Source organism: Chenopodium quinoa, unplaced genomic scaffold (assembly GCF_001683475.1).
Source record: "Chenopodium quinoa cultivar QQ74 unplaced genomic scaffold, ASM168347v1, whole genome shotgun sequence".
In the NCBI taxonomy this organism is placed as follows: Eukaryota; Viridiplantae; Streptophyta; class Magnoliopsida; order Caryophyllales; family Amaranthaceae; genus Chenopodium; species Chenopodium quinoa.
Genome location: NW_018744537.1, coordinates 673,032 through 685,172, shown reverse-complemented (window position 1 = coordinate 685,172; position 12,141 = coordinate 673,032). Strand labels below are relative to the sequence as shown.

At 37.0% G+C, this 12,141-nt stretch overlaps 1 protein-coding gene across 1 annotated transcript; it reads left to right on the top strand.

Moving 5' to 3' along the window:
- The first annotated feature begins 3,570 nt into the window (after positions 1-3,570).
- LOC110698482 (SWI/SNF complex subunit SWI3D-like) lies at positions 3,571-11,807 on the top strand. The gene is made up of 7 exons (XM_021875921.1): positions 3,571-4,324; positions 6,301-6,836; positions 7,878-8,558; positions 8,954-9,120; positions 9,213-10,258; positions 10,522-10,721; positions 10,936-11,807. The coding sequence occupies exons 1-7, from the start codon at positions 3,835-3,837 to the stop codon at positions 11,311-11,313; spliced, it is 3,498 nt and encodes a 1,165-aa protein (XP_021731613.1). The 5' UTR covers positions 3,571-3,834; the 3' UTR covers positions 11,314-11,807.
- Positions 11,808-12,141: the final 334 nt, after the last annotated feature.

The following is a 12,141-nucleotide window of genomic DNA, read 5'->3' as shown; positions in this document are numbered from 1 at the left end:
CTTGAATGAATAAAAAGAAGGTATCTTCCTTTTATAATACGGAAAAGAACTTAACGTGTCAAGTTGCTTATTTATCAATTTAATATTGGTACGTCCCTTCTCAATCTTTTTACTTCGTCAAATGTACATACTATTTCCATTTTTATTTGTTCGGTTTTTATTGCGTATTTTTTATCAATAATATACGAATTATAATTATAAGTGATTGAAAATTGTAAAAGCTAAAATCAATTTTTAAAATCTTACATTAAATTAAAACATTAAAAATTATATATATTTATACTTATTACCAATTGATTTCAATGTAATGACCAATTAAATACTCCCTTTATTTCTAAAAACTTGCAACAATCACTTAGTTAATACACAAAATATAATCAACATTAATACTACATACTAGTAGTATAAAAGTGTCAAAGTCAAAATGTCGTAAGTATTTAAAAGTGATGGGACCTTTGTATTTGTATAGAGTTAGACTTTCTCAGACGAAAACTTGCAAAACACACTGAATGACTGAAGATTTTAACATAAATTTCCCTCCTCGAGTCCAGCTAGGTACGAACTACGAAGTACGGAGTATTATTTACTTTATTTAATAGGTTTGCTTGGGCAAAAAGAAAAGATAGATTAATGCGGTAGTATGGCGTGTAGTAGTGCATGAACATGAAGAAGAACACGAAGATGACGAGTAGGATGATGTAATTCTCTACTCTAAATATTAAAATTGTCGAAATTAGCCTCAGACCCTTCAAGGCAATGTCGTTCACTTGTTGGACAGAGCAACAAATAATAAATAACCCCAACTTGGTTTCAAATAAAATTGATAATTAATGCACAAATATAAAAAGTGAACATATTTACCTAATCCATGGTCTCAACTCTCAAATATAGCAATAAGTTTCAACGTGATCATGATTATCGAGATGAAAATTGATGTTGCTCGTCATGATTAATTAATTGACGTACCATCAAATATCTGAATCATTGTGTTGTATTTTACATGTAGGAATGACACGGATCGAGCTTCACCCGTTTAATTCATCCGCTCCACCTACTTTTAAGCATCTTCCAATGCAACCTCGGTTAGAAAACAAATTTATATCAGATGGATGTCACAACAGGTTTATTTTCTAACCAGGGTTGCATTGGGAGAGGCTTAAAAGCTTGGGTAAAAACGGATGACGGATCGGGTGATGGATGGAACAGAGCCCCACCCGAATCCGACTCGATCCGTCACCCGTTTTATCCGTCATCCGCCCTTGATATTTAACGTGGATTTTTGTCCATTTATTAATATCGGGTAGATCGGGTTTACGGATATCCATTTATAATTGTCATCCCTATTTACATGTATATAATGACTTTATTGAGGTATATATCAATATATGTGCATAACCAAGCAAGCTTGGTGGAGAACTCACCTTGTGACTACTTTAAGGTCACAAGTTTAAACCCCACCAACTACAATAAAGTGTTATGACAAAGCTTTTTTTTTTTTTTTTTTTTTTTTTTGTTTTTTTAGGGCTTATGACAAAGCTATTAGCTTAGTTAATTAAGGTTATATTATAATGAAAATTAAATTCTACATGTGCTTTGAGGTGTTTGAAGTAGGGCTAAGCAAATTATCCGAAAATTTGAACTGTAACCAAACTGAAAATTAGGGTACCCGTTCCAATAACCATAACAGTTCGAGTACCCGATCCGATAATTTGATATCGGGTATGGTTATTAGGCATCACTTTAAAATTAACGGTTACCCGATTCATTCGATCCGATAAGCAATTTTTTCTTTGTTTTTCCTACTTAAATCTATTTATCCAAAATCTAAATTCATACTTTACTTCACAATCACTTCATAATTTAAATGATTAGTAATATTATTAGTAATTTGGTCATGATCATGTGGTATTATTTATATTAGTGTTGAATGATATCATAATAGCTATATTATAAAGTCTAAATTTTCATTATTAGATATCATCTCGGGTACCCGATAACCAATCCGAAAATCTAGGTACCCGAAGTTCGAGAACCCGAACTTAATGGATATCATTTTTAGTGTTATTGGTTATCGGGTACCCGAACCGATAGTGTTAACGGTTCGGGTACCCGACCCATGCTCACCCCTAGTTTGAAAATAGTTGCAAGATGGGTCCCACATGCTCGAAGTTTTGTTTCTTTTTATCTTCTGATTTTCAACGTTGTAATGAGAGTTGCAAATAAAACTCAAGATGTTGTGGCTTTCAATTAAGAGAGGCTATAGCTTGAAAAAGGTTATAATTTGAAGATTTGACATACCAAATAAAGTTACAATGGTTGTGGATGCTCTTAACATTTTACCTTTTATTTTAAAACTAGGAAGTAAAAACTTTAGAGTGTATTTACACACATTGGCTAATAAAGAAGTTGAGAGTGAGATAGTTAGAAGTGGAGCCATAACAATGTGATGTGAGATTGAAATTTACCATTTAAGTTAACAAGACATTATTTGATAATTGACCAATATAATATACAAGATAATTATTGGATGACAGAGGGAATACTATATTGGAGGAAACATATACGTAGTACTTGGTTTATACTCGTATTTTTTTAACGGATTGGATTTCCATTGAATTTTTCGAGGAAGAACATCAACATTTGGTCTTTCCTTGTTTTCCAATGTTTTTTCTTTGCACTTTTCACTGATAGTTGTCTTTCCTATTAAATTTTACACATTTTTTTTCCTTTTAATTAGTGAAGAATTGTTTGGAATAGAGGGAAGAAAAATAATAAAAATTTTATTTAGTGATTTACAGTGCACGAAATAAAAGTTGTGAAAAGAGGTTTTAAAAAAAGTCATCATTGCATGCTCGATAAAACTGCAATTTGATAAGAAAGTAGGCTAATACATCACCGTCATATTTTTATCTACCAAAAAGATTGTTGAATGGCCTGATACTTAATCTATCCCTTAAATTTGTTTACCTTTTGAGTTATCCTCATACTATATATTTTTAGATGGAAAAATATATTACTCTCAAACACACGATATTCTCACTGCTTTTTGCCTTTTCTTGGGGCAAACAAAGGGGACGATGAAACAGAAGGAGTGTGGTTAGGAAATATGGTTCATGTTGTTCGTAATGTTACAAGGACGGATATAATGCGTTGACTGCTGATCGTGTCGCAGTTGTAGCATTGCAAATTTGATTACAAAGTCTTTTTAAGATCAATAGTAATTGTATGCCATTCGAATAGTAATTAGAATAGAATTGCGAAGTATTAGACACGGAGAGTCATTCACCATATCTCTGAATGAAAGTAACTTCTATGTGACATACAAGTTTTAGTATGTGTGCACAGGTAATCCTGGGTTGAAACTTTTTGATTCAGTAGAAAGATATCTCAAGTTTTTAAAACACCCATTGTTAATTCAGACTATATCAGCTCAATCAGTTGAAAATCCTTTAAATATACATCCCAAGTTCCCAATGTAAAGACAACTCGGGATTGAACCCTTTGGTTCGACAGAGAGATATCCCAAATTTCTGAATCATCCATTATTAATAGAGACTTTTTCAGTTCAACCTAAAAATCCTTCACAATACACCTTAAACGAAACAACACAACCTCGATTATTCAGATTTTGAGAAGACATGTTAGACATCTACCATGATTTCATGAAGAGTTGTTTTCTTTTATTTTTAAAATTTTATTTTTAAAGTAATCACAATTTGTTGAACCATACTCTCAACGAAGAACTTCAAAACCACACTCATACTCACACTCCCTCCCCCAACAAAACCCTTGAACATACCAGGGGGAGAGAGACACAACAATCCACTCACCAAAATGGAAGACAAACCACGCCAAGAAGCCGGATCTCCGTCACCGGCGCCGTCAATTCCCGCCACCTCCTCCGCAAAATCCGGCGATTATCCGGCGACAGAACCACCAGCTCCTCGCCGCCGAAACCAAAAGCGTAAATCCACCAACACTTCCTCATCATCGGCGCCTCCGAAGCGCCACGCTCGTGAGAAAGCCGCCGCCGCAGCAGCCGCCGCTTCCGGCGGATTCTTCTCTCTCCTTCCTCCGATCCACAACGGTCCGTTAACCAGAGCTCGGCAGTTGTCCGATAACAATGCCGCCATCTTTTCTGCTCTTAATGCTATGAAAGATGAGACTTCTATGGCTGCTGTGAACGATTCTGCGGTTGCTGAGGGAGGTGAAGAAGCAAAATTGGCTAAGGAAGAATGTGAGAAGCTTCAGGCTATGATTGATGCTGAGTTTGATGAGATTCGAACTCGTGATTCGAGTGTTCATGTTGTTCCTGTTGCTGCTGGTTAGTTGAATTTATTTCCTTCTGGCAATATTTTTTTATGATTTATGTTTTATTTTGCTGAATTTAGGGTTTTTTGGAGTAAGAATGTAGCGAAATTGAACGAGAATTGTGAATATTAGGGATCATCTTTGTGTTAGTGATTGCGATTATGGTGTTCATGTTGTTTTTGTTGTTGCTGGTTAGTCGAATTTCATTCCTTTTTACATCATTTATGATTTATGTGTTATTCTGCTGAATTTAGGGTGTTTGGAGAGAATGTAGCGACATTGAATGAGGATTGTGAATTTAAGGGATTATGTTTGTGTTAGTGATTGCGGTTTTGGTGTTCGTGTTGTTTTTGTTGCTGCTGGTTAGTCAAATTTCATTCCTTTTTACAACAATTTTATGAATTATGTGTTATTCTGCTGAATTCAGGGTTTCTGGAGTAAGACTGTAGCTAAATTGAACGAGAATGGTAAATTTTAGGGATCATGTTTGTGTCAGTGATTGCGATTTTGGTGTTCATGTTGTTTTTGTTGCTGCTGGTTAGTCAAATTTCACTCGTGTTTACATCATTTTATGATTTATGTGTTATTCTGCTGAATTTAGGGTTTTTGGAGTAAGAATGTTGTGAAAAGTAGTGAAATTGAACGAGAATTGTGAATTTAGGGATTATGTTTGTGCTATTGATATCGATGTTGGTGCTTATTTTGTTTTTGTTGCTGCTGGTTAGTTGCTTTACAGATTTTCACTCTTATTTCATCACCTTTATGATTGTGTTATGCTGAATTTTGGATTTTGTATGGAATAAGAACAGTGGGAAATCTATTTTGCTAACTATGAAAGATTTGAAATTTAGGGATATGTTTGTGTTATTAATTACGATTGTGTTGTTCATGTTGTTTCCATTTCTGCTGGTTTGCTGCCTTTTCGGATTCACATTTTCTTTTAATTCATACTTGTTGTGCTTAGTGTTGGCCTTTTGGAATTAATACTGTGAGATTTTGCAATCTTAAACGAAATATGTGAACTTAGAGATCGTTTGTGATTGCCGTTCTGATAGTCATTTATTTTGTTATTGCTGGTTAATTGCTTTATGAATTTCCACTTAATTTTGTTGATCATCTGTGCTGCCCTGCTTTGGGTATTTGTATCAAGAGTTTTGTGTAAAGGGGATGAGCTGAACGAGAAATGTGATATTTAGGGATCATCTTTGTGTTTGTAGCATCTGGGTTAATATAAATATGCTCTCGGTGGTGATGTGGAGCTTTTAGCTTGTTGTATGAGCTAAGGATGCAATTTTGTCTTTTTTGTTGCCCTCTAGGCTGCTACAAAATTAACTTGTTTCCGTTGAATTGGACAAATAGAGTTGATAGAGCATTTATTAAAAGGATGCATTACACGTGTGAGAAAGTGTAAGTAAATTATTTAAATTTAAAACCAATTATTTAAATTTAATTTTGAAAGGACTAAGCATCTAGTGAAAGGCTTTTTGTATCTCAGCCTCCTCTCTCTCTTATGTCTCTATCCATATCAGGACATCAAACTCTTACATGTTACATGGGGTGGTATGGAGTATTCTATATACTTTTTATAGTTGGTAATAAAGGTAGAAAAATAAGTATTCTCTATACTTTGCACATTGGGATAAAATGTATTATGATGTTGCCTGTAAAGTATCTTACAAATGTACAAATAAGCTCTAGGCTGTTAATATACTTGCTATTTGTATAAGGTACAAGTAGTTTTATATAGTGTATTTGCCAGTTTTTTTTGCTACTGCATGCAACTTTATGTCTGGGATCTGAGGCATGGAGTTTGATACGTGACAGAAGCATTTTTTGTGTCTTGGTTGAAACCGTTTCCTCCTCATTTACTCTGCTTTTGTCTTTGTTTTTTCTCCATATGATTGCTTTAGCAAACTTTGTAATCAAATAGTGTGAGCTACTATGTATTAGAATATTCTTTTATTAATACAGTTTTATTTTTATTTTAAGGTTGGTTTTCCTGGACAAATATTCATTCAATTGAGAAGCAAACACTGTTTTCTTTCTTCAACGAGAAGGTGGAAAATCGGACTCCAGACATCTACAAGGAGATACGGAATTGGATCATGAAGAGGTTTCATGCCAATCCTAGCACAAACATTGAATTAAAAGACCTGTCAGAGCTGTCTGTTGGGGATTTAGATGCAAGGCAAGAGATTATGGAGTTTCTAGATCATTGGGGTTTGATTAACTATCATCCTTTTCCTCAGAATGACCCTAATGTTGATGCCGATCCAAATACAGATGCTGACAAGGAAGATAAAACAGATTCATTAATTGAAAAGTTGTATCAGTTTGAACTTGAGCAATCCTCTCCACAGTTAGTTCCAAGAGCCAACATGTCAGCAGCAGCAGCAGTGCCATCAGGCCTATTTCCCGAGTCTATTGCTGAAGAGTTGGTAAAACAAGAGGGGCCTGCAGTTGAGTATCATTGCAACTCTTGTTCTGCTGACTGTTCTCGCAAGCGATACCATTGCCAGAAGCAGGTGATATTTCTTTGATTTGGTTGTTCTTTATATGTGTGTGTGTGTGTGTGTGTGTGATTTTATATTGCCTCTGTTTCGTATTTTTTGCAACTTTAGAGGTTGCATGGACTCCTAGGCTAAATTTGTAAGTGAGTGTTAGAGGAACAAATAGAGAGAAATGACAACTTAAATAGGAAAGAAAACATTTGTTGCAAATAATATGAAGCATCAAATTTGTGCAAATGTTGCAAATAATATGAAACGGAGGTAGTATTTAATTTTTTAATTAAAAACTAAATAAGTTCTTATTGAATTACTAAATTAGTTTCTTGGGGAGAGAGAAAGAGAAGAGGGGGGGGGGGGGGGGGTGGGGGGAGGGGATGTAACTGGCTTGCACCAATATGATCTCATTCTCTTGCTATATGAAAGCATTTATGTATAATCTTCAAGGTTCTGATCAGTGTGTGATCCAGCGGTACCTTCTCTTTTTTTTTTTGTGTGTGTTTGTGTGAGCCAGCAATACTTAGTGGGATGTATTTCATGGATTCTGACATCTGTTTAACCTGGATTGTGGTTTTGAAGTGAGGCTAGGGGTTCCTTTATCTTGTATAGGGAACGAGAGGGGGGGGGGGAATTTGGAAATGTCCTGAGCTGGGGGGGTGGGGGGAGGGGATGTAACTGGCTTGCACCAATATGATCTCATTCTCTTGCTATATGAAAGCATTTATGTATAATCTTCAAGGTTCTGATCAGTGTGTGATCCAGCGGTACCTTCTCTTTTTTTTTTGTGTGTGTTTGTGTGAGCCAGCAATACTTAGTGGGATGTATTTCATGGATTCTGACATCTGTTTAACCTGGATTGTGGTTTTGAAGTGAGGCTAGGGGTTCCTTTATCTTGTATAGGGAACGAGAGGGGGGGGGGGGAATTTGGAAATGTCCTGAGCTACTAGTTCATGTTTGCAATTGTATTTGCACTTCAATATTGCTCCTGAGTGTAATCTTAGTGGCTTTCTTTTTCTTAATTTCTGGATGCTAAATGGCTGACAATATTTCTGTGCACAGGCAGATTTTGATTTATGTAGTGAGTGCTATAACAATGGAAAATTTGGCTCTGGCATGTGCCCCTCTGACTTTATTCTCATGGAGCCTGCTGAGGCTTCGGGATCAACTGGTGGGAAGTGGACTGATCAGGAGACACTTCTCCTGTTAGAAGCATTGGAACTTTTCAAAGAAAACTGGAATGAGATAGCTGAGCATGTTGCCACGAAAACTAAAGCTCAGTGCATATTGCATTTTCTTCAAATGCCTATAGAGGATACTTTTCTTGATTGTGATGATACAAAAATTCTTGCTCTGGAGAATGGAGAACCAGCCTCAACCAGTAATGAACTACCTGTCCCGAAGGATAATCCTGAACCCTTAGAAGGCGACACTGGTAAAGATAATGATGGACCAGCAGAGAGTATAAGTGGTAAAGATAAATCTGAACCATCATCAAGCAAACCTATTGAAGATAATGCAGAGCCATCAGGTACTAAAACTGATAGTATTGCTGCTCAATCTGTGTCTACCCAAAAAGAAATTTCGAATTTAGAGGATGGTCTCAGTGAAAAGGTAGTTCAGGGTAAAGGTGACGACTTAATAATCAAGGCATTAAAGGAGGCATTTCATGTAGCTGGTTGCCCACTTACTCCAGATGATGAGCTTTCTTTTGCTGAAGCGGGTAATTCTGTGATGGCATTGGTAAGATAAACTATGTGAATGTGTCAATTATTAGTTTTCTTCAGAAAGTTTCTTAAAAGCTAGCAGAGCAATACAACCTTTGGATTTCACATCTGATCTGTGGTTTCAAACATAAATCTGTATGGGCATGTGCAGTCTTTGGAAACTGTGACTTGCCTTTTGCAGGAACTGGACAAAGGATGGATGATAGGAATAGATATTGTATAGGGTATTTAGAAATATGAGTCAAATAGTTGAAAAATTGGGGCATACAAGCTAGGATTGATGTTTTGTTTTGACAACATATCTTGAGAAATTGGCCTGCAGCCCATAAAAGCCCTGGATTTTTTTTTTTTTGTTTTGCAATTTGTTGATGTTGTCAACTCTTTCATGCTCTTGATATATCCATTTCTCAGGCTGCGTTCCTATCTCAATTAGTGGAACCTGATCTTGCTGCTGCATCCTCCTGTATCTCACTAAAGACACTCTCTCAAAGTTCTCCAGGGTCGCAACTGGCTGCAAGGCACTGCTTTATTCTGGAAGATCCACCAGATGATAAAAAAAAACATATTGTTTCTGAGAGGTATGTTCTGCTGCAAGTTGCGTGAATATAAAGCCATAGTACGAGTATTTTGTTATTGTGTTCATTTGTCATTTGGATTTTATCTTTTGCAGCACAGCTACAGAAAAAGTTGATCAGAATGCTTCAGATATGGTTGAAGTGGAGTCCAAAAATGACAAAGCTATCCATACCAAGGAGAAGTCCACTCCATTATTGGATGAAAGTCATTCTGAAGATGGTCAAAATCACAAGAAGGATGCTAATACAAGTGATGACCCTCAATTGCCTCCTGGAGAGCAAGATACATGTGCAGGAAGCTCCCAATCCACGGAGAAGCCTGATGAAGGGACGCCCCAAGCCACTGAAAAGCCTGACGAAGAGATGCCTCAAGCAGCTGAGAAGGCTGGCGAAGAGATGCCCCAAGTCGCTGGAAAGTCTGATGAAGAGATGCCTCAAGTAGCTGAAAAGTCCGATGAAAAGTCCAAATCAGTGGAAAAGCCTGAGGAAAAGTCCCAACTCGTGGAAAAACCTGATGAAGAGAAGTCCCTAATCAGTGAAAAGTCTGCTGAAAAACCCCAAGTCATGGAAAAGCCTGATGAAGAGAAGTCCCAAGTCATGGAAATATCTGATGAAAAGAAGTCCCAAAACATGGAAAAATCTGTTGAAGAGAAATCCCAAGTCACCGAAAAACCTGATGAAGAGAAGTCCCAAGTCACGGAAAAATCTGATGAAGAGAAGTCTCGAGTCACGGAAAAACCTGATGAAGAGAAGCCCCAAGTAATTGAGAAGTCTGTTGAAGAGAAGTCCCAAATCACTGAGAAGCCTGATGAAGAGAAGGGGATAGTAGAAGAAAAGCATGATGAAGTTACTAACGTTGAGCAGGGTGGAACAAAGTCTGTGAACGAGCCACAAAATCGCAGCCTGCAGAATGAGCACTCTCTCATGGCTCCAATAGACCAAGTTACTTCTGCATCTGAAGTTATGCCTCCGCCTGGATCAAAATGTGAATCAGAGATCTCGAAGACTACTGAAGAAAATGTTCAATGCACGGATGTCCCGAAGGATTCAGATATGGAGCCCAATTCTGTTGTTTCTGATAAGGCAGAGCAACAGGAGGTAGCAGGTGCAGTTCCAATGGTAGAAATTGCGTCAGAGGCAGGTATATTTGCTTGTAATTCTTGCATATAATTCTGTATTGCGGAATCTTAAAAGGGTCACTGAAATGGTGTACTCTTGATGATACTTGACTTCATGAGAATTTGGTGAATGTGTGTTTAGTTTGTTGACCATCATTTGATGGATGGAGAGTAGCATGGAATGCTTATTTCCCAGTTATCATTATTCATCTGCCATCCTCTTTGGTGTTAATGATTGTTGCCTGCCTGACCTATTGTAATTGACAAGGCGAATTCTTCTCTGTAGGAGAGGATAAAATGGAAGTTGATAAAACCAGGGATCCTATATCTATAAAAACAACACGGAAAAAGGATGATGACAATATAGCTAAGCTGAAGCGTGCTGCCCTGGCCACACTCTCTGCTGCTGCTGTGAAGGCTAAACTTCTTGCCAAACAGGAAGAAGATGAAATCAGGCAGCTATCAACTATACTGATTGAGAAGCAGGTAAATCAACTCCCCCCCAGACACTCACAAAACAAAAGAATTGAAAGTGAAGAAACTAAACTAGGCAAAGCCAAATTTTAATCTTTTTATCATGAAGAAGTCAGTTATTTCGTCTGCTTAGTTTATCATGCAGAATGTTAATGATTATCCAGTCTGAAAAGAAATAGAGTATCCTATTGTATGAAGGTACATTAGTAATTTCTTGTCAATGCAGCTGCGGAAGTTGGAGATTAAGTTGAGTTACTTCACTGAAATGGAGCATGCTATTATGAGAGTTAGGGAGCAACTGGAGCGATCAAGACAGAAACTTTTTAATGAACGAGCTCAAATCATTGCAAGTCGACTTGGAATACAATCTTCTTCATCTAGGATGTTGCCATCATCATACCCAATGAATCGGATGCCTCCAGGCTTTATAAATTCAATGTTGAGGCCATCGATGGGCTTGGGTGCTCAAAGGCCTCCCATGTCCAGGCCTGTTGTGACGTCAGCGCCTCCAACTACAAACATGCCTGCCCCAGCCGAGGTGGTAGGAGGAAGTTCAACGCAGCCTTCTGCCATGGAAAATCCTTCTGCAGTTGAGACAAGCTAAATCATGAATTTTCCTAGGACGATGTTCTCATGCATGTGGTGAACAGTGTAATGTACCTTAGACCCCCCCCCCCCTTTCCAACCTCTCGTAACAGCCTAGAATTTCTTAGTTTGTATAATATGAAGCCCACATTTACGTCTTCATGGGTCAACCTCCTGACCGTGTTGTAATTGTCATGGAATGGAGGATTCTTTCCGCATCACAAGAATTGCCTCTAGATGTGGAGATGACATGGAATACCATCAAGATTTTCCTTTCGACTAGAGTTGAAGGTAATGTTTTGCAAGGGAAAATATTGGATAATTAGGTTTCATTACCGAGTAGTTAAGTTTAAGCATAATCGGTTCAATTTTTTTTGGAAGATCCTTGAGTTGTACCCTCTGAATTGGAGGTCATAATGTAACCATATAAGTATATTACAACTTCAAGCGACATGAATCAAAGCTTACTAGCTAATAACTTGTGTAGTTTATAATTCAATTACTACATGAAAAGAGATCTTTTGTTCATCTTGTCGGGCAGTCTAGCCCACTCAACATCTGTTTTTGCTACCACTAAGGCTTTGGTGTAGTTAAGACTTAAAGAGTTGGAAATTGTCAAATTATTCTAATCCTACATCATTAAGGATATAACTTGATTCTATTATTTAAAAAGCTTTCTATTATTCCGGGTGTACATTCAAAAATCCAAACATGAAAATGTCATAGAATGGTGACTTGTGGTTAACCTTAGATCAGATAAGAAAAGAAAAATTAAGTTATGATTATACTTTATTGTTGGTTTTTTATTGTTAAAGATCTACAAAAAAAACTTAAGGAATTTTGATTT